The sequence below is a fragment of the Schistocerca americana genome, chromosome 4 (genome assembly GCF_021461395.2).
Source record: "Schistocerca americana isolate TAMUIC-IGC-003095 chromosome 4, iqSchAmer2.1, whole genome shotgun sequence".
NCBI classification, from domain to species: Eukaryota; Metazoa; Arthropoda; class Insecta; order Orthoptera; family Acrididae; genus Schistocerca; species Schistocerca americana.
Window position 1 is genome coordinate 783881465 of NC_060122.1, and position 22595 is coordinate 783904059.

Genomic DNA, 22595 nt, shown 5'->3' on the forward strand with positions numbered 1-22595 from the left:
CAGACGAGGAGGTAGGTGTGTCTCAATTCCTGTGCTGTACCAGAACTGATAGTGAATCTTCCTCAAATTTGTTGTGAATGCAACAGTGAAGTTATGGCAAGGTCACCTTGATAAACTAAATACTGAACAGCCTCACTCACTGAGTTGCGGGCCATTGTTAAGCTGTGACAAACTTGATGTCTTCTTTGTTGCGCTTATCCTTTATAGAAACCCAAATATGGTCAAGGGTATATTCTTCCACACAGACCTTGTACTTAAGGTGGATGAACAGTTAGGTGCTAATTTGGAACAATGTGGTTCCCATTTCGTTTATCTGGTCAATTAAAGGCCTAATGACAACAAAGTAGATGCCTGACCATTTATTTTGGATTTTGATGATGGCTTATTACTGGATAAATTTAAGATTATAGCTTAATGTTGAGGTGTAATACCTTATGTACCACACACTGAGAGGTGCTTCAAATGTATGAAATTTTGCCACATGTTATCTAGTTCGGAATGTAACAGTGGTAGAATCTGTATGTGGACCAAGCTCAGAAGACATGTTACCTTCTAAATAATCAGTCACCCTGATGCAATCCTTGACGCTTTTTACTTTATTTATTTTCTGGGATGGTCACTTTTTGTGGTTTCTCTTGATGTAGTGGACCTGGTTTCTCTTGATGTAGTGGACCTGGTTTCTCTTGATGTAGTGGACCTGGTTTCTCTTGATGTAGTGGACCTGGTTTCTCTTGATGTAGTGGACCTGGTTTCTCTTGATGTAGTGGACCTGGTTTCTCTTGATGTAGTGGACCTGGTTTCTCTTGATGTAGTGGACCTGGTTTCTCTTGATGTAGTGGACCTGGTTTCTCTTGATGTAGTGGACCTGGTTTCTCTTGATGTAGTGGACCTGGTTTCTCTTGATGTAGTGGACCTGGTTTCTCTTGATGTAGTGGACCTGGTTTCTCTTGATGTAGTGGACCTGGTTTCTCTTGATGTAGTGGACCTGGTTTCTCTTGACGTGACGTGTAGTGGACCTACTGTGCACTGCCACCAATTCTTGCTGTGCAGACTTCTTTGTCTGCTAGAAGAGAGCTTTCTAAGCATTCAAGGTACAAAATGTCATAATAGTTTTTCAGTATCTCGCATGTATTTTGTTGCTCCAATATAACAGTTACTGCCTTTAGTAAACAGATCTCTTATTAATCAGACATCGGAACAACCTCTCTGTACAGACTCATAGAACAGAGTAGAATGACATTTCTCTTCAGCTTATTTCAGCTGTTTCTAGGCGTTGCCATTGTTGGCAAGGCCCTTTGTTTTCTGCCTTCCAAAACACCACCAAGCAGCAATGCCAAAGCATGACCCCTTCACAGTAGGTGGAGATGTCTAATCACCATTGCGCCTTGGTGACATTCTGTGTCTGTGCATCTTGCTCCTGCTTTGTGTATTAATCAAACCAGCGTGCACACTGCGATAAGTTCTCTCCTTGTTAACTGCCTAAAAAAAAGTTTTCACACACACACACACACACACACACACACACACACACACACACACACACACATTTTTCATATTATTGTGAGGAGGAAGTGAAACAATGATACACCACAAGTTATATGTATGTACCTATCTGTGGATATCGCTGTCGGCCACTACATAGATATGACCCGTGTGTACTACATCCGTTTCAGTGAGAATCACCTCCCCCCCCCTCCCCCCCCCCCCCCCCTCTCTCTCTCTCTCTCTCTCTCTCTCTCTCTCTCTCTCTCTCTCTCTCTCTCTCTCCACCACCATTCTGCCACGTCACAAGAACCAAATGTTCAATATATTTGATTGTAGAACACATCAGGAAGCCAGAAATGAGTAGATTCTCCCTTATCCAGTCCAGCTGACAGCAAGCCACTCCAAAAAAGTAACATTTTGATCCACTACGAAAAAGAATACTCCGTTTCCCTATTAGTGACTAGTCCCCAACAACCATCCTAGCTCATCAGTTCCTATTTAAGAAAGACTCCTCCTACACCTCCCCTCCTTGTCCGCTTACCTCTACAGCTGTGCTGGGGACTTTGGTCCCCTACCATATAAGAAACACATATATCCAACTGATATCACCTAATGAGGATTCCTCCCTCCTTACCCTGCTACCCAAACTGCCACAACTCCATGAACATCTGCAGTGGAACGGCGCCCCTCATTCTTCATCCACAGCTATGGAAATGATGCCAACAGGTAGTACTCGCCCAAATCAAATTGTGGTCAACAATTGTATCCTTACACTACAATTGGACACACATTCACAAACTTAATCCAATGGAATTATGGTTACTATTGAGAACTTGCTGAACTGAGATACTTAATCTTGCTTGACCCAGTGGTTGGCATAGCTGTTCAAGAAACCATATTTCCAACAACATATTCACCCATTTTACGTAATTATCAAAGCCTATTGTAAGAACCTGAAAGAGCCCCTTATGATGTGTGTAAAATTGTCATTGAGACTATCTTCAGTGACCTGATATGATGATAGAAGCAGTAGCTGTATACAAACAAGTAAATGTAGAATTATTTAGAGGAGTTGACATTTTCCAGAATTGAAGGAAAAAAAAGTGGTTTGCTCGTAGCTGTATTGTCACTCAATCACATAACCAGTTTTTCATGAATGAACTATCTTCAGTTATATTGTGACATAATAAAATATGACAACCCTAATCACCATTAAGCATCATATGGAAACCTGAGTTGAATTGACATGTTGGTTTGTGAGATTGTGCTTAATAGTGATTATGTGTTGTCATAAATTTGATTAAGCTGTTGCAGTGTGCCTGAGGATTGTATGCATGAATGAAGCTGGTTGCATAATGAAGTGACTATACATCTGTGTGTAAACCATAATTTTTCAAAAATTGTAGAATTCATCCTTTGCAGCATTCACATCTTCGCTTCACTCGCCCTTTGTTGCAAATTACGAAGATGGTTTGAAAAGTTCTTGGAATCACCGCGAGAGGTCAGCACTAGCGCAACGAGTTGTTTACATTGTATTCATTGGATTGTTGCCTGTAAACACTTGCCATGTCAGTGCTCTTGGAAGAGAGGGTTCCTGCGTGGTGATTTGCGAAGATGGAAAAATTAGGGATTCGAGCAGTGATTAACTACTTCGTAAAGAAAGATATGAAAGCAAAGGACATTCATGCCAATTCCCAGAATACACTAGGGGACTCTGCTCCTCCATATTCAACTGTTGCCAAGTGGACAAATGAATTTAAATTTGGTCAGGAGAGCTTAAATGGCGATCTGCGCAGTGGTCAGCCAAGATGTGTCACTACTCCAGAAATCATTGCAAAAGTACACAAAATGGTCATGGAGGATCGCTGATTGAAAATGCATGAAACTGCTCACACTTGCCAGACATCATTTGAAAGGGTATATCACATTTTAACTGAAGAATTAGAAATGAAAAAATTAACTGCAAGATGAGTGCTGCAACTCTTGATGCTGGATCGAAAATGCATGAGAATGGACGAATCGGAACAATATTTTTTGCGCCGTTTTGTGAACACAGGTGAAACATGGGTGCACTGCTATACCCCAGAGACAAAACAACAGTCAAAGCAGTGGAAACATGCTGAGTCTCTGCCACAAAAGAAAGCAAAGACAATTCCTTCAGTGGGACAGGTCATGGCATCATGTTCTGGGATGCGAAGGGGATTCCGTTTGTAGATTATCTCCCCACTGGGAAAACAATTACTGGAGAATACTATACTAACCTGCTGGACAAATTGCAACAAAAAATGTGAAAAAAGGCCAGGTTTAGCAAGGAAGAAAGTCCTCTTCCATCAAGACAATGCGCACCCGCACGCGTGCCATCGCCATGGCAAAATTACTCGAACTAAAGTATGAATTGTTGCCACACCCACCTTATTCACCTGATAAGGCTCTGTCAGACTTCCAGCTCTTCCCAAAAATTAAAGTTTTTCTTGGTGGACAAAGATTCACTTCAAACGAAGAATTGATAGCTAGGGTTTACAACTAATTTGTAGGCCTGGAGGAAACTCATTTTCAAGATGGGATCAAGGCACTGGAACATCATTGGACCAAGTGCATTAATCTAAAGGAGACTACATTGAAAAATAAAAAAAGTTTCAGCGATGTAAGTACTTCTCTATTCCGTTCAAAGAAGTTTTCAAACTATCCTTGTATTATTAACTAGCCTGTGTCACGCAACTTTGTTAGCAAATATTGCTTACATCATCTCCCCCCCCCCCCCCTTCTTGATCTGTCTCATATTTCGCGCTGTCAATACCGTTCTCCCCATCCCCCCCCTCTGCTTGTCTCCACCGCCACCCCCCCCTCCCTTTTTTGCCCATGTTGTGATGAAGCAAGTTGGGATAATTTTAATTCCCCTCTTGTTTTGCCACCTGCCTCCTTAAATTCGTTTTGTTACTTTTAACTAATTATCACTAACATAAGTGAATATAATCTGCATTTCCATGAAAGAGAAAGATTGGCCCTCAGTTTTAGAGAATATAACACCAGATTTGATTTTGTGCTTAGTTCTAGGTATGCAATTGATCTTCTAATTTATTTCAACAATTACTAGTTACTTTTTCATTATAGGGCGAAATCGGTAATTGTTTCATAACTAAAATTCTATTGTTGACGTATAAACAAATATAAATTCTATACTAATTATAAAATTTGTAAGACGAAACACTAGTATTTTTAAAGTATTTATTTGGCTCTATTTGAAACCGTGTTAGCAAAGCCAGACCTTAATTCCAATGTAATTAACAGTTTGTCAAAAGTATTGTTTGCGTAACTTATTTGTTAATTTAATGATTTAAACAAATAATTCGGCCTAACTCTTGAGGTAGAAGAAACTTCTTCCCCCCCCCCCCCCCCCCCCCCCCCCCCCCCCCCCCCCCCCCAATGTATTCAGTGAATTTAATGAGTTAAGTTTCAATTGTAATTTCTGTAAGTCAAACTTAGAACAGTGTGTAGTTTCAGCACCTATTATTGTTATATATATGGGCCCGATTTTTGGTCACAAGACTCTCAGTCCAAGGCAGAGTTTCTGATGAGTAACCTGTGCTGGTTAGAACAACAATGCTTCAAATTAGCTGTGGAATAAGTGTCAAACAATTAAGAGGCTTCTGCAAAACAGTGACAGTGTCTGCTCCATATGTACCTGATTATTCGAGAACTGTGAACTTTGTGGTGAGGTTTTACTGATCGTAGATGTTAAACAAGAAACTATTGTAGCAGTATGTGGAGTTTCGCCTGCAAACTATTACTGAGGCTTATCGAAGGTTACATAATAGTGCACTGGCCATATAGCTGTGTAATATTGGGGGTTGTGCGAAGTGAAAATTAAAGTACTGTGAAACATAAGTGTGCACCTGTCGGCTACATGATTTACAGTAGTGTGTGTCGGAATCAACAACACATGAAATGAATAAAAGCAGGTGGAACCGCTACAGTGTCCTCTGCCGCCGCCACCCGCCCCCCCCCCCCCCCCTCACCACCATCTGTCTCCCCCTCTTTATCCTCATCCTCCTCCTCCTCCTCCCATGCAACACACCTGTTGTGCAGGGCACTCGGTAGGGCGGGGGCTTAAATACGCATCTGTGTATCTCCATAAATATTAGTGCCAGGCTATTATAAACCTTCCCTATATAGGGCCTCCTAGACAAAGGGTTTTGTGTGTCAGTTTTGGCCTGTTTTGGTCCAGGGGTCTGGAAGTAGTTCTTGCGGGACCGCCCCCCCCCCCCCCCCCCACACACACACACACACACACACACACACACACACACACACACACACACACACACACTTACGTACGTATCTAATGCTTCATACACTTCCTACTGGGACCATTGATGGAACCCTCACAAAACTATCAACATCTTAAACATAGCAGAAGCAGTTCCTCCCATCAAAGGTTTGCCCTACAGTGGGAGCAGGAGATTATTGCCATCAGTAAACACACAGAATGGTGCTCTAGAAATGCATGGTCCAGTTTCATTAATGTCACTGTCACCTATGTCCGATGTAAGCATCCAATAACCATTCACAGGTGGCAGTACTAACAGTGGAGAGTATATGAAGCATGTCGGATGGATGTGGTAATCAGTGCAATCATTCCTGTAATATGGAAACAGTGATCAGCCAAAAGGACATGATCATTGGCTTTCAGGCCAAGTGTGGAAGCGTTTTTGAAGTGGCTGTGTTTGTAAACTGTTCCCATGCCATGTGGTTAGAGTATACTGTGTGTTGCTAAGTGGAACTACAAAAAACCAGTGCCAAGATGTGTATGGGTGACTAGGTGTAAAACTGTTGAGCAACTGACTGTCCAGATGAACCAAGGGACTGCCAACAATGTCTCCTCAGTGACTGTTCAGCGAATTTTGCTGTTTATTGGCCTCCACACAGGCGCCTGGTTCACGCATCCATGCTGACTGCTGTTTATCGGCAATGAAGGCTGGAATTTCCCTGCAAGTACTGCAAATGGATGTCCACTAAGTGGTGACAGGTGGCCCTTCCGGATGAATAATGTTCTTCTTCCCCCCCCCCCCCCCCCTATCAAACAGATAGCCACTGGCGTGGATGGTGTGAAAAGCATTAGAAGGGTCTAGACCGAAGGAGGGAACATTATGGCCTGGGAATGTTTAAGTGGCATTCCCTGTGTGATGTGATTCTGGAAGGCACAGTGTATCAGTTTGTATTTCCTCAGTACAGTGCCACCTACCAGCACAGTGTGTCACACAGCTTGCAGTGTAAATGTGTGGTTCAAAGAGTACGGGGATGAGTTTACTGTACTCCTCCAACCACAAAACTCCCCAGATTTAAACCCGGTCCATAATCTGTGGGACCACCTCAATCAGGCCATGTGCAGCATAGAACCTCATTGCTGGCCATGGCAGTGGAGTAAACGTGGCTCCACATTGCTGTTGTACCCTGCAGAACCTCATTGATTCTCTTTCTACAAGTGTCTCAGTGACTTGCACAGCCAAAGGTTGTTATTCAGCGTTTTGACAGGTGGCGACATTAATGTCCCTGGACAGTCTGTAAGAACAGTGCAGTAAAGTCTTTATAAGTGCTTTTTGTCCTTTTTTTAAAATTACAGTCCATATAAGTCCTTATTTTTGTCTTGACAATTATCGTCAAACTTAAAAATCAGTTAACTTGTCGAAGTTAAAAAGGCGAAAAAAGACTCCTTGTCTAGGTCAAAGACCAAAGTAGTTATGAGGGTCACTCGACAGAATGACGTGCAGGGCGAGAGGGGTAAAGCTATCCCCACCCCACTCACATAGAATAGAGTGAGGGTACAATTAACCTGCAGTACTGGCAACTGTCATTGTTTGCGGTATGTTAGCTCATTACTGCAGTGCTGTTAGTAGGAGATACTATATATTGGCAGTAATGGAAATGGATGTGGAATTCTTAACCAAATATTACACATGTGACAAGAAATGTCTGTGGCAAAGTATCAATCTGTGATTTATCGGCCATCTCTACTTGTAACACGTGTTTATGGAAACACTGCAGAACAGGTATGTTTTTTTTTTTTAATTATGATTAAAATGCCTGGAAATGTGCATTGAGCCAACTGTGGCCGCAACAAGATTAATATGAACTATGACTAGTGCCATTGAAAGACATGCACGAAGGAAAGATTTGCGTAAACGACATTGATATGGCAATGATGGGAGAAGTGGCATTAAAAGCCCATACGAAAGGTAAGTGTTGTTTTGGGTTATATGTAACTAGAGTAGAATGAATTGACTTGACGTGTTTAAATTACGCGTAACACATTAACTCGTGAATGTGTTGTTAATACACTCAATTTGTATCTACTCGGACAATAATTGTTGTTTAGCATCCGAGGAAGCGAGTATTAAAATTTATCTGAAGGAAGAGGTATAAGTGAAACAGGTGATTAATGATAAAACATACGATGAAAGATTAGGCTGCAATCATGATCAGTCGAAATCATGAAAATATACTGGGGAGATGAAGTACTTTATAATCAAAGGAATAACAAGAACAGTAACAAAAGTGAGATAAATTACTTGGACGCTGTAATTCACGGGTGTGTGCCACCCACGTTTCGCAAAACTTGTAATTTTGCAAGCATTGTCGTCATATAGGTGACACAAAGACATAGAATCCTCAAATCAAGATGATCATTCAAATTCAATATGGGCATATGCTGCATTGTTTCTTGGCAGCTATCAAGACCCACTGAAAGTGGAACTAGGTCACATGGTGGGAGACCTGTGCCACCAACAGATCTAAAGTGGGTAAACGCCCACAATATTTATTTTGCAAATTCAGTATGAACCGTGAAGATCCATTCATAAGAGACACTTATTTTCAAATGTGTCTGAGCCAAAACAGTTCTTCAGTGATTGTCATCTCTCCCTGCCCTTGCTCCTTCCCCTGTGCTCCCCCCCCCCCTCTCTCTCCTCTGTATCCTTGCTTACATCAGTCTGACTACCATCCTGATTTCTGGTCTCTCTCACAGTTTTGTTCCTCTTCTTTTTTTACCTCACCTCATCTTTTCACGTTTTTGGTTCCCATTTAGTGTTTGTTCTCCCCCTCTAAACTTTGTCTCCACTGTGGAACCACTTTGGTCTGAAAAGTGCAAATTTTTCTTATTAATACCTTGTGTCTTGTTATTTTCTTGTTAAAAAATTGGATATATGGTTTTTTCAGGAGACAAAATTGACCTATATGCTTATCGGTGTTTCATTGATATCATAACTATGTTAGCAGTAATGTTTCTGTTATTTACAGCTGTACCAAGAACAACTTTTTGATCTTTTGGCTCCCATGCGATGTGTTGTCGATATTAGGGAAGATGGAAGAACTATAAAAATACCTAATTTGACAGAAGTTCCAGTGACGGACTTCGAAGGCACTGTTGCAGCCCTCGTACAGGTATAGGCTACATGATTTTTTCCTTACTTTCCTAATTCTTCTTTTGAGGGTTAGTATATATAACACCAGCTTGGAAATGGTTCTTTCCATTACCAAGATATAAAAGTTTTTTGTATTTAAACTCTTTCGACATTGTCAGGCAATGTAATTGGAGAAAATCATTTCTCTGCCTCTGTGTAGAAGTTCATGAATCACTTAAAAAATACTTTTTTTAAAAATTCACACATATTCAAATATTAGGCTTAAAGTAAATCTTGAGTGCTTACAGCTTAGCTTTCTTCTTGATTTTTTGTACTAACACCATTTATTCATTAGGGATCATCATGTCGAGCAACTGGAGCGACAGCGATGAATGCACATTCAAGCAGGAGTCATGCAATATTCACCATAAGCATTCATCAACAACAAAGTGACAATGTGTAAGTCTCATTGATCAACTAATTCACTATTTTGAATGCTGTGAAATTGGCACGAACATCTGCCCAACATATAATCTTCATAAAGGAAAACAGAAATTTAAGTGTACTGGGTATCTTCAGTTCTGGTAGACATGATGATAAACTCGTGAAAAGAAAAAAAGGTGTACATACTAAACTATCATTTAAAACACGATATTTGAGGCTTACCAATATACCATCTGGGACTCACTACAGGTGTGTCCCTCTCATCCTAGAGTCGGAGTGACCACAGTTTCCTATAAATTCTATCCATCACTTCTCCTAGGAATGATCTAATAGTTCAAAAAGCTAGGGTAATATCATTGTTTTGTGTGTGTGTGTGTGTGTGTGTGTGTGTGTGTGTGTGTGTGTGTGTGTGTGTGTGTGGAGAGAGAGAGAGAGAGAGAGAGAGAGAGGTTTTTCCCATTCAGAAGATGGCCTTTTGGTTGAAAACTTTATTATATAGCAGTCTTTGTATTGTTTGTGTCTTCGACTCGATGTCTCCTCTGTATGGTGAGAAGCAATTTATCCTGCTATCCCGAATAGAGCATACAGTGAAATAATCGTGATGAACAGACAAATTTTATATATTTAAATATCCTTTTTTTTTATAAGTTGTTAGTGTTTTTTTTATCGCGTTTTCCAGAATTTATTCATATAAACCTTTATTCATGCAAGTGTTACATGAATACTCTGAGAACTCGGCTGAGAGTGGCAATCACCTATTGATGATATAGATGTAAACACTCCCCTCCCCCCACCCCCTTCACTGTTACATCATACATGATATCTACATCTATTTACATACTCCACAAGCCACTGTATGGGGGATGGCAGGGAGTACCTTGTACCGCTGGTGTTCATTGCCTTTCCTGCTGCACTCACAAATTGTGAGGGGGAAAAACAATGGCCCATATAAGTTGTAATTTCGCATACCTTGTCTTCATGGTCCTTATGCAAAATGTAGATGGGTGGCAGTAGGATCATTCAGCAGTCAGCTTCAAATGCCAATTCTCTAAACTTCATTAATAGCATTTTGCGAAAAGAAGTGCGTGTTGATAATACCTATTAGTAACAAATCTAGCAGCATGCCTTTGAATTGCTTTGATGTCTTCCTTCCCCATCCATTCCTTTACTGGCAGTCACATGCCATGACAATTGGAGTGGTGGGGGAATGGGCCGCTGGATGCTAGATGTAAACTCTGATCCATCTGACATGCAAGTCACCCTCGGCCAACACTGTAATTTTAGTTCGCTGAGTGCTGGATCCCAAGCTCTGTAGAGGGTGAACCCAGTGTCCCTGCTCATCAGCCCAACAGCCACTTGTATTTCAATAGCCTCCTTCAGAACACAGTCCCAAAATGACAAGGTCTGTCTTAGCACTTCAGTTTCTTCATACTTCATGGAGTCCCCTGTAGCCATGCAGTGTTATGGAACCCCAGATATTGTTGTTTGTGTAAGTTCATTGTCTCTTCTGTGTTCCTTGCATCTATCTTAGATTGTCCCTACAGTCTACCAGATATACACCTTACCGCATTTACACGGCATGTGGTAAACACCTGGTTTATGGAGCACAGTCATTTCACCGTGCCTAATACACACACTTTCCCGGACGTGGACAGAAAACAAATTTAAAGTTACATCAGTCCAGGATTGTGCCAATTTTGTAAGAAACTTTGCTGATGTAAGACAGATATGCTATTATTTTCTGTTCATCATTGTTTTCTGTCTACAGGGCTTGTACTTTCTGCCTGAAAGCACATTGAATTTGTCTCTCGTTGTATCCATCCTTCTTGAAAACATGCTTAATGCAGTTAAGCTGTCTTGATAGGCTTCCTTTGTCCAATATTGCACAGGCCCTGTGTACCAGTGTACATAGCATACCATCACGCTGTGAAGAATGGCGCTAACTGGCAGCCTGTAGATACCAATCAGTGTGGGTGGCTTTCCTGTACACACATTGTCCTAAAGTCCCGTCCATTCTGCGATTGACTCCATGGTGAATTTGATACTGGGGTGCAGTGTGCTTAGATGTTAGAGGAACTCCTCAAGTCTTTCATTCCTATGTGGCCACACTACCAATGTGACATCAAAATATCTGAAAAACCATGTAGGCTTCAGTGCAGCTGTTTCCAGAGCTTTCTCTTCGCAGTCCTCCACAAACAAGTTTGCTACAAGTGATGACAGAGGGCCTCCCATGGCGACACCATTAGTTTGTTCAAAATAGTCACCACTGAACAGAGATAATTGTTGACGTGAGGACAAATTCGAAGAGATTAGTCGTTGTTAGGTTGAATTTCTGTCTCATCAACTTCAGGAAATCAGCATGGGGCGCTCTGGTGAAGAGGGATACCATATTAAAGCCCACCATAAGGTCCTGGTCATGGAGATGTCGTTCTTGCACCTGTTGAATGAAATGTACAGAGTTCGTGATGTGGTGCTGACATTTACTGACGTAAGGGCATAATACTGACATTAAATATTTGGCCAGGAAGTATGTTGGTGTGCCTATGTTACTGACAATAGGACACAGGTCGTTCCCAGCCTTTATTTATTTTTATTTACTTGTCAAGTTCCATAGGACCAAATTGAGGAGCAAATCTCCAAGGTCATGGAACGTGTCAGTACATGAAATTACAACATAAAAGTAATAACAGATAAAAATAAAATGTTTATGCACCTGAAAAGAGTCAGTCCATAAGATTAAGTAAGCACAATCAACAATACAATAATAATCAGCTTAATTTTTCAAGGAAACTCTTCAGTTCTGATTTGAAAGCGCGTGGATTACTGCTAAGATTTTTGAATTCGAGTGGTAGCTTACTGAAAATGGATTCAGCAATATAGTGCACACCTTTTTGCACAAGAGTTAAGGAAGTCCGATTCAAATGCAGGTTTAATTTCTGCCGATATTAACCGAGTGAAAGCTGCTTATTCTTTGAAATAAGCTAATATTGCTAACAAGAAATGTCATTGTGTGTGTGTGTGTGTGTGTGTGTGTGTGTGTGTGTGTGTGTGTGTGTATGTGTATATGTGTATAAAAGATGATGTGACTTACCAAATGAAAGGGCTGGCAGGTCGACAGACACACAAACATACACACTCAGTCTCCCACTTCCAGCTCCACTCCCTCCAAACCTCAAAATTCCAAGCAACACAATCTGGCACCACAACACCCTAATTCAGTAGTTAACCTTTCCTCCAAACCTCTGTCCTATCCAAAGGCCTCACCTTCAGCCCCACTCCCAGATTCAACCAAACAGCCCTCGTCAAAGATTTACTGTCCTACACTCGTACTCTCTGCTGGAAGTATCACTTTGCCACGAAGAAAAATGATCCTAATCCTACCCCTAATGATCCAACTCCCCAAGACACTATCCAAATTGAACCCTGCCTGGAACAGTTCCGTCCTCCGTCACAGCGGGACCCACCTCCTCTTCCTCAAAATCACCCTCTCCAAACCTTCCAGGAATTTCTGACTTCCAGCCTTGCCTCTCAATCCTTCTTAAAAAACCTTAATCCTACTCCCAACATCACCACTGCTGAAGCCCAGGCTATCTGTGATCTGAAGGCTGACCGATCCATCGTCATTCTTCCGGCGGACAAGGGTTCCACGACCGTGGTACTTCATCGTCGGGAGTATGTGGCTGAGGGACTGCGTCAGCTTTCAGACAACACCACATGCAAAGTTTGCCAAGGTAATCCCATTCCTGATGTCCAGGCGGAGCTTCAAGGAATCCTCAGAACCTTAGGCCCCCTACAAAACCTTCCACCTGACTCCATCAACCTCCTGACCCCACCGACACCCCGCACCCCTACCTTCTACCTTCTTCCTAAAATTCACAAACCCAATCATCCCGGCCGCCCCATTGTAGCTGGTTACCAAGCCCCCACAGAACGTATCTCTGCCTACGTAGATCAACACCTTCAACCCATTACATGCAGTCTCCCATCCTTCATCAAAGACACCAACCACTTTCTCGAACGCCTGGAATCCTTACCCAATGTGTTACCCCCAGAAACCATCCTTGTAACTATTGTTGCCACTTCCTTATACACAAATATCCCGCACATCCAGGGCCTCGCTGCGATGGAGCACTTCCTTTCACACCGATCACCTGCCACCCTACCTAAAACCTCTTTCCTCATTACCTTAGCCGGCTTCATCCTGACCCACAACTTCTTCACTTTTGAGTGCCAGACATACCAACAATTGAAGGGAACAGCCATGGGTACCAGGATGGCCCCTTCGTACGCCAACCTATTCATGGGTTGCTTAGAGGAAGCCTTCTTGGTTACCCAGGCCTGCCAACCCAAAGTTTGGTACAGATTTATTGATGACATCTTCATGATCTGGACTCACAGTGAAGAAGAACTCCAGAATTTCCTCTCCAACCTCAACTCCTTTGGTTCCATCAGATTCACCTGGTCCTACTCCAAATCCCATGCCACTTTGCTTGATGTTGACCTCCACCTGTCCAATGGCCAGCTTCACACGTCCGTCCAAATCAAACCCACCAACAAGCAACAGTACCTCCATTACGACAGCTGCCACCCATTCCACATCAAACGGTCCGTTCCCTACAGCCTAGGTCTTCTTGGCAAACGAATCTGCTCCAGCCCGGAATCCCTGAAGCATTACACCAACAACCTGACAACAGCTTTCGCATCCCGCAACTACCCTCCCGACCTGGTACAGAAGCAAATAACCAGAGCCACTTCCTCATCCTCTCAAACCCAGAACCTCCCACAGAAGAACCACAAAAGTGCCCCACTTGTGACAGGATACTTTCCGGGACTGGATCAGATTCTGAATGTGGCTCTCCAGCAGGGATACGACTTCCTCAAATCCTGCCCTGAAATGAGATCCATCCTTCATGAAATCCTCCCCACTCCACCAAGAGTGTCTTTCCGCCGTCCACCTAACCTTCGTAACCTCTTAGTTCATCCCTATGAAATCCCCAAACCACCTTCCCTACCCTCTGGCTCCTACCCTTGTAACCGCCCCTCGGTGTAAAACCTGTCCCATGCACCCTCCCACCACCACCTACTCCAGTCCTGTAACCCGGAAGGTGTACACGATCAAAGGCAGAGCCACGTGTGAAAGCACCCACGTGATCTACCAACTGACCTGCCTACACTGTGACGCATTCTATGTGGGAATGACCAGCAACAAACTGTCCATTCGCATGAATGGACACAGGCAGACAGTGTTTGTTGGTAATGAGGATCACCCTGTGGCTAAACATGCCTTGGTGCACGGCCAGCACATCTTGGCACAGTGTTACACCGTCCGGGCTATCTGGATACTTCCCACTAACACCAACCTATCCGAACTCCGGAGATGGGAACTTGCTCTTCAATATATCCTCTCTTCCCATTATCCACCAGGCCTCAATCTTCGTTAATTTCAAGTTGCTGCCACTCATACCTCACCTGTCATTCAACAACATCTTTGCCTCTGCACTTCCGCCTCGACTGACATCTCTGCCCAAACTCTTTGTCTTTAAATATGTCTGCTTGTGTCTGTATATGTGTGGATGGATGTGTGTGTGTGCGCGCGAGTGTATACCCGTCCTTTTTTCCCCCTAAGGTAAGTCTTTCAGCTCTCGGGATTGGAATGACTCCTTACCCTCTCCCTTAAAACCCACATCCTTTCATCTTCCCCTCTCCTTCGTTCTTTCCTGATGAGGCAACAGTTTGTTGCGAAAGCTTGAATTTGAAACCGAGCTAATGTTGCGCACAACATCCTTCACTACCAAGCTGGTGTCACCAGCAAACAGAAATATTTTAGAGTTACCCGTAATGCTAGAGGGCATATCATTTATATAAATAAGGAACAGGAGTGGCCCCAACACTGATCCCTGCCCCCCCCCCCCCCATCCCCCACCCCTCCCACCCCCCACCCCCACCCCCCCACTTCACAGTACCCCACTCAGACCCCAAATCACAGCCGTTATCAACATTGTGAATATATATGGATAATCCTGAGCAAATAGGGAACATCATGACAGATACAAGAATTAGTGACCACAATGTTGTTGTAGTGAGACGGAATAACATTGCATCTAAAACCCACCAAAATTAAATGCAAAAAATATATCTATTTCGAAAAGCAGAACTATCTAAGCTGAGATATTTATACCAAATAAATTATGAGGTGGAGCTGATTCCCCATGATATGCAAAACAGGTCAGAACACTGTTGCAGAAGCAATGAAGTATCATGCCTAGAGTGCAAAATCCTCTACATTGGAGAAGTTTTACTGGAGCTCTCAATGTAACATGGATTTCAATGTGAGATGTTTTTAATAGTTTCCACTATCAAACTCTCTTGAAATGTGATGGAAAATTTAGACATTTTAGTCATAAGTAAAGTATAATAGTGGCAAGACACAATAAATACCTTCACTGTGTGATAGCAATGGTAATGCTTTAACATCAGTTTCAATAAATAGGAGTTACAAAATAAGGTTTTCCAAACTCTTTTCTCCAAACAAGATGAAATAAGCTAGCCAGAGTTTGAATTAAGAGCTGCTGCCAACACAAATAACTTAGAAGTTAGGTAGTCTTGGTCTAGTGAAGCAACTCAGATCACACATCAAGTACCTCTATGGGGAGGAGATGCACAACAAAATCAACAAGCTGGACAAGCTGCGGAACAAGGAGTGCCTTCTGGCCTCCCTTGTCTTTCTACCGAGATGCCGAGAGGACCAAATCATACTGCCTTTTGCGAAGGTCACTCGTCATCTCTGGATGTGCTCATAAAGCGAAGACCAGATGGCACACTAAGACACAGCATCTGTCATAAGCCGACACATACAGATTTGCATGCCTCCAGCTGTCGTGCTCCTTCACAGCGAGAGGGTGTTCTGATCACACTGGTGCACAGAGCACGCAAAATCTCAAACTGTGACACCCTAGCAGCTGAATTGCAGCATGTGCAGGTCATATTCCGCATGAATAGTTCCGGCGGATAAAGCGCACCTTAAGACCATAGAAGCTATGACCACAGGATGAAGAAAAATCAGTTGCGACTGCGATTACACCATATGTTGCGAACACATTAGCAGGATACTCAGAAAACACAATGTCAAGTGAGTGTTTCGCCCTCCATCCAAAATGGTAACATTATAAGGATCAGTCAAGGACGACTTAGGACTCCGGGAACTGGGAGTTTACAGCATCCCTTGCCAGTTCGGGAAAATGCATGTAGGCCAGACTATCTGGAAGGTAGAGGAGAGATGTAGTGAACATAAACGCCATGCAGACAACACACAGCCGACCAAGTCTGCCGTGGCAGAGCACTGCATCTCACATGGAAATGACATGAACTTCGATGGCACAAAGGTGTTACAGCAATCGAACACCTTCCTCGACTGTAGCCTCAAGGAGGCAGTGGAGAGCCAGCTGCATTACGAACTAATAAATAAAGACAGCAATTTCCAGTTAAGCAAGGCCTGGGATCCAGCTTTGAGTATGATAAAAACACGACGACAGTGTACACAGAAATCTGCTCCTGTCAGAACACCTGAAGAAGAAGAAAAAGAAGCATTATCACCCAACAGCAGTGTTATGGAAGCAATTGTGACTGCGGAAGGACTGCGGCCCATGATCTGTCATGGGGCACCGCTTTTCCCCTACCACTGGCCGCGCACCGCTCGGAAGTGCCCATACGGAGGCTGCCGGAGAGGGGTGGAGATGATATAAAATCCATCCATCAGAGATCAGACTCCAAGAACGCCTGAAGATAGCAAGAAGTCAACTTGCCAAAATATTGTGCCTTTTGGACGATGCTACCTGGCTGAATACCCGAGAAATTTTAAAGTTTTCTGTATGCCGGGAAAACCTCAGGTCATGCATACCACGTTCTTTATATTTAATCTTCGCGAGGTTAAAAGCATTATTTGGATACCACCGTACTGTGAAACTTTAGAATAAGCGCAAAAAGCTAATGGCAAGCATATACAAAGAAAATACAAATAAGATTACTTCAGTTTTATCTCCATCCTGAACACTTGAGGATAATGCAAAGGCAGTTGCTAATTATGGATATTAAATGTGTTGCAAATTTGAATGATAGTAAATGTGAACAATTGTGAGAGAAGCTGTCAACTGAAAATGAAATTCACTTTACAAAATTACGGTCGCGTTGTGCGATGTTATCTGTTTACTGATGTGCCTACAGTGAGGTTTATGTACCTGCCCAGTAGCATGTGCACTATCTGTTATAGCTATTGCAGGGGTGTAGAAGTCTGCAGTTACATGGCAAGCTACAAAATTGGCAATTTTCAACATTGAGGAAAAAAAGAGTACTTGTAGTGTTGCCTTACCAGCTAAATTTTGACATTGTGTTTCTTTCAGTGTATCCTCCTTGTATAGAAATTACCAGTCAGATTTTGACATGATTCCATTGTCAGTTGTGTGACTGGATTTAACAATTTTCTGTCAGAAAGGTCACAGTTCAGAATAATTGACAGAAAGTCATAGAGTAAAACAGAAGTGACAGAGACGTTCCCCAAGGAAGTGCTATATGCTTAATCCCATATGAATGCTTTAAGATGCAACCTGTGAAGCCCTCCTAGATTGTTTGCAGATGATTCTGTCATTTACTGCCTAGTAAATCATCAGAGGATCAAAACCACATACAAAATTATTTAGGTAAGATGTCTGTATGGTGCAAGAAGTGGCAATTGACCCTAAATAATGGATAGCGTGGGGATTATCCATCTTCTTCTTCTTCTTCTTCTTCCCCCCCCCCCCCCCCCCCCCCCCTCCCTTGGTGCTGTTCAAACTATGCTTTTCCATCCTCCACTAGAGTATTGTTGTGCCATGTGGAATCCTTACTGGATAAGGTTACTCCCAGTGGGTTCGGCGGTTAGAATAGACCCAAGGTATTCCTGCCTGTCATATGAGGTCTACATCTACATCTACATCTACATGATCACTCTGCAATTCACATTCAAGTGCTTGGCAGAGGGTTCATGGAACCACAATCATACTATCTCTCTACCATTCCACTCCCGAACAGCGCGCGGGTAAAACGAACACCTAAACCTTTCTGTTCGAGCTCTGATTTCTCTTATTTTATTTTGATGATCATTCCTACCTATGTAGGTTGGGCTCAACAAAATATTTTCGCATTCGGAAGAGAAAGTTGGTGACTGAAATTTCATAAATAGATCTCGCCGCGACGAAAAACGTCTTTGCTTTAATGACTTCTATCCCAACTCGCGTATCATATCTGCCACACTCTCTCCCCTATTACGTGATAATACAAACGAGCTGACCTTTTTTGTACCCTTTTGATGTCCCCCGTCAATCCCACCTGGTAAGGATTCTACACTGCGTAGCAATATTCTAACAGAGGACGAACGAGTGTAGTGTAAGCTGTCTCTTTAGTGGACTTGTTGCATCTTCTAAGTGTCCTGCCAATGAAACGCAACCTTTGGATCGCCTTCCCCACAATATTATGTATGTGGTCTTTCCAACTGAAGTTGTTTGTAATTTTAACGCCCAGGTACTTAGATGAATTGACAGCCTTCAGAATTGTACTATTTATTGAGTAATTGAATTCCAACGGATTTCTTTTGGAACTCATGTGGATCACCTCACACTTTTCATTATTTAGCGTCAACTGCCACCTGCCACACCATAAAGCAATCTTTCCTAAATCGCTTTGCAAGTGATACTGGTCTTCGGATGACCTTACTAGACGGTAAATTACAGCATCATCTGCGAACAACCTAAGAGAACCGCTCCGATTGTCACCCAGGTCATTTATATAGATCAGGAACAGCAGAGGTCCCAGGACGCTTCCCTGGGGAACACCTGATATCACTTCAGTTTTACTCGATGATTTGCCGTCTACTACTATGAACTGCGACCTTCCTGACAGGAAATCACGAATCCAGTCGCACTACTCAGACGATACCCCGTAGGCCCGCAGCTTGATTAGAAGTTGCTTGTGAGGAACGGTTTCAAAAGCTTTCTGGAAATCTAGAAATACGGAATCAACTTGAGATCCCCTGTCGATAGCGGCCATCACTTGGTGCGAATAAAGAGCTAGCTGCGTTGCACAAGAACGATGTTTTCTGAAACCATGCTGATTATGTATCAATAGATTGTTCCCTTCAAGGTGATTCATGTTTGAATACAGTATATGCTCCAAAACCCTACTGCAAACCGATGTCAATGATATAGGTCTGTAGTTCGATGGATTACTCCTACTACCCTTCTTAAACACTGGTGCGACCTGCGCATCTACTTTTCAGCCTCATCAGTTATGGTCTCTTCGTAGAGTTTTATCTCCAGGTTTGTAAATTCTACAGAAGTGTGGGCCATTTGGGAAAGGACACCTTACATGGTGCACCATGTATCCACGGTATGCTGAGACCTTCTGCACCTAATATGGTCATGGGTCTGCAACTGCACCCATCATCCAGCTATTTAGGTGAGGACACCATACGGGATGCGTGTTCTACATCAGGTATCCACTGTCATCTTCTGCATCCAGTATCCAGTGTGGTAGCCAGTCCATCATGGAGGAGTCATGTACCCCCTTGGTTGTAGCCCCCTGACAACACAAGGATTGCACTGCTCATGCTCGAGCTCCAAACTCCCCATGTATGCTAAGGAGTAGAAGCCATCTTTTTGTGGCTGGGTGGCGCATGTGAGGAGAGCCCCTGGCCGGAGATGACCCGCAATGAAATGGGCCAAGTTGTCTTTTGCTGATGGCTGAATGGCCCTAGCAGAGTGTAAGAAAGGAAGGCTAGAGTTCATTGCTGAGAAGTATGACCCCAAGTTGTTCCCCTCCGTAACCACACTGTGGGAGGAGAGGTACACAAGGCTACAGAATCAAGAGAGCCATACTCACCTCAATATTTAGTTTGCAGCAGAACCGAAGGGTACTCCTTGGTACTCCTTTCTGGGTACAAGGTCTACTTTGTGTTAACACATGGAGGATACGTTTGGGGAGGTGGTGGTGCTGTTCAAAATGAGAAATGGGTCAGTCCTGATTAAGACAGCATCCTTAGCCCAGTCATGGGTGCCACTCGCATGTGACAAGCTGGAAGATATTCCCATTTCAGTCACTGCTCATAAAAGCCTAAACGTGGTCCATGGTATTATTTTTCATCAAGACCTCCTATTGCAGTCTGACAAGCTACACACTAGTTTAGAATGGCGGGGTGTTCACTTCATGCGGCACGTCTATAGGGGACCAAAAGATTCAATGTTGCTACCAGTACCTTCCTCTTGGCCTTTGAGGGTGATTCGTTATCTGAAAAGATCAAGGTGATAGTATGACATTGTGATGTAAAACCATATGTCCCTCACCCTGTATGGTGCTTTAAGCGCTGTAATTTCGGGCATGTCTTCAGAGTGCAGATCCAGCACCATGTGTAGAGATTGCTGACATCCACTGAATCTGAATACTCCATGTGCCCCTTCTCCCACCTGTGACAGCTGTGGAGAGCATTAGTCACCCGGCTCACCGGACTGTGCATGGTTGTTCGAAACGAAAGAAAAATTATGTGGTACAAGACCCTGGACAGGCTGACTCGCCAAGAGGCTAAAATAATATGACCGGTTGAACTTTGTTCGATTGACATCGTCCTATGCTGAAGCTAATGCCATCACCCTCTATGGCAATGTTTGTCTCGTCTCTGCCTTTTACAGTGGGCCCTCAGGGCCACTTGACAACATCCCCCCCCCCCCCCCCCCCCCCTTTACGTTTGGTGGTACTACTACTTCTGTTACTCCCAAAGTACTTATTTTGTCAGCAGCGCCTGCATCCCCCACCTACCCTCTGACCCTCACCCCCCCAATCCAAATTCCAGGGACATCGGTCCCCTCCCCCCTACTGGATAAGCAGCAGATTCCTCCAGCTCATCTCACATGGAAGTGGTCCCTTGGGACTTTACCTACCGAGGTCTCGACCTGTGCAAAAGTAGACATCGGGCAGTGGTTGAAGGAGCAACAAGCTGTTGACCGTAGGGCTTCACGGTCTTCATCTGTACCTGAAGCTACTTCAGAGAAGCCCTCCCAGCAAGTCCCTAAAGAGAAGCGAGAGGGCAGACACGTGCGTAAGTAGTCTGGTAAGGAACAAGAAGCTCCAGCGGCTCCCACATCACAGCTCCTTATCAGTTCTGGGTCTCAGGATGAGGTGGGTAATTTAGCATCCCTCTTGGACCTAGATTTCGCTGATGCCTGAGCAGCGATGGTCATAGGTATAAACACTCAGCCAGTGGCCACAGATGACCCTGAAACTTAAACTGCTTCCTTGGTCCCTTCATGCCATCCCAGACTACAGAAAGTGTCATCCACTAATGGAATTGCAGTGGTTTTTTCCTCTAGCTGGCTGAATATGACAACTCTTAAGCATTACACCTGTTTTCAGCATTGCCCTTCAGGAAACCTGGTTTCCAGCAATGTGTAACCGCACCCTTTGTGGCTATCGGGGTATTACAAAAATTGTATTGACTGTAATAGGCTGTCAGGTAAAGTATATACATGTATGTCTTACCTCTGTCTATAGTGAACCTGCCCCTTCTAACACTTCTAGATGCGGTGGCTATCAGGGTGGGACAATGCAGGAAATCACCATCTGCAACATGTAGATGCCTCCAGATGGTGAAGTACCACGAAATGTATTGGCTTCACTAATTTCTCAACTCCCCCACCTTTTCTAGTTTCGGGTAATTTCAATGGCCATAACCCTTTATGGGGTGGAACCAAGATAACTGGCCATGGTAAAGATGACAAGAATCTATTGACTCAACTCGACCTCTGCCTCATACATACAGGTGCCCCCATTCATTTCACTTTGGCACATGGCACACACTTCTCCATTGATTTCTCAGTTTGCATTCCTGGCCTTCTACCATCTGTTAACTGGAGAGCTCGACGACAGCTTGTGTGGTAGACTACTTTCCACTCTTCCTGTCCCTCACATGGGCACTTGCCCAAGACTGATTAGTATGCTTTCGCTTCTGCTGTCACTGTTGGATCTCTGTTGCTTGGTAACATCAATATGGCGATCCAGAACGTTACAACCACCATTGTTTCTGCAGTCCTTGTTCCTCAAGTTGCTCCTGGCGGAAGACAGTGCCTTGGTGGTTGCCGAATATCACAGCGGCCATTGAGAGATCGTAGGTGGGCCCTCCAATCTCGTAAGTGGCACTCATCAATGGAGCAGCTTGTTGCCTTCAAATAGCTCTGTGCCTGGGTCTGTCAA

General features: G+C 43.5%; 1 protein-coding gene across 1 annotated transcript in view; it reads left to right on the forward strand.

The window, feature by feature from the left end:
• LOC124612459 (chromosome-associated kinesin KIF4) overlaps positions 1-22595 on the forward strand; it is a 300348-nt gene that overhangs the window by 147090 nt on the left and 130663 nt on the right. The window contains exons 4-5 of the mRNA XM_047140687.1: positions 8779-8922; positions 9238-9341. Of these exons, the coding sequence (XP_046996643.1) occupies positions 8779-8922; positions 9238-9341 (248 nt within the window). The remainder of the gene's footprint in view (positions 1-8778; positions 8923-9237; positions 9342-22595) is intronic.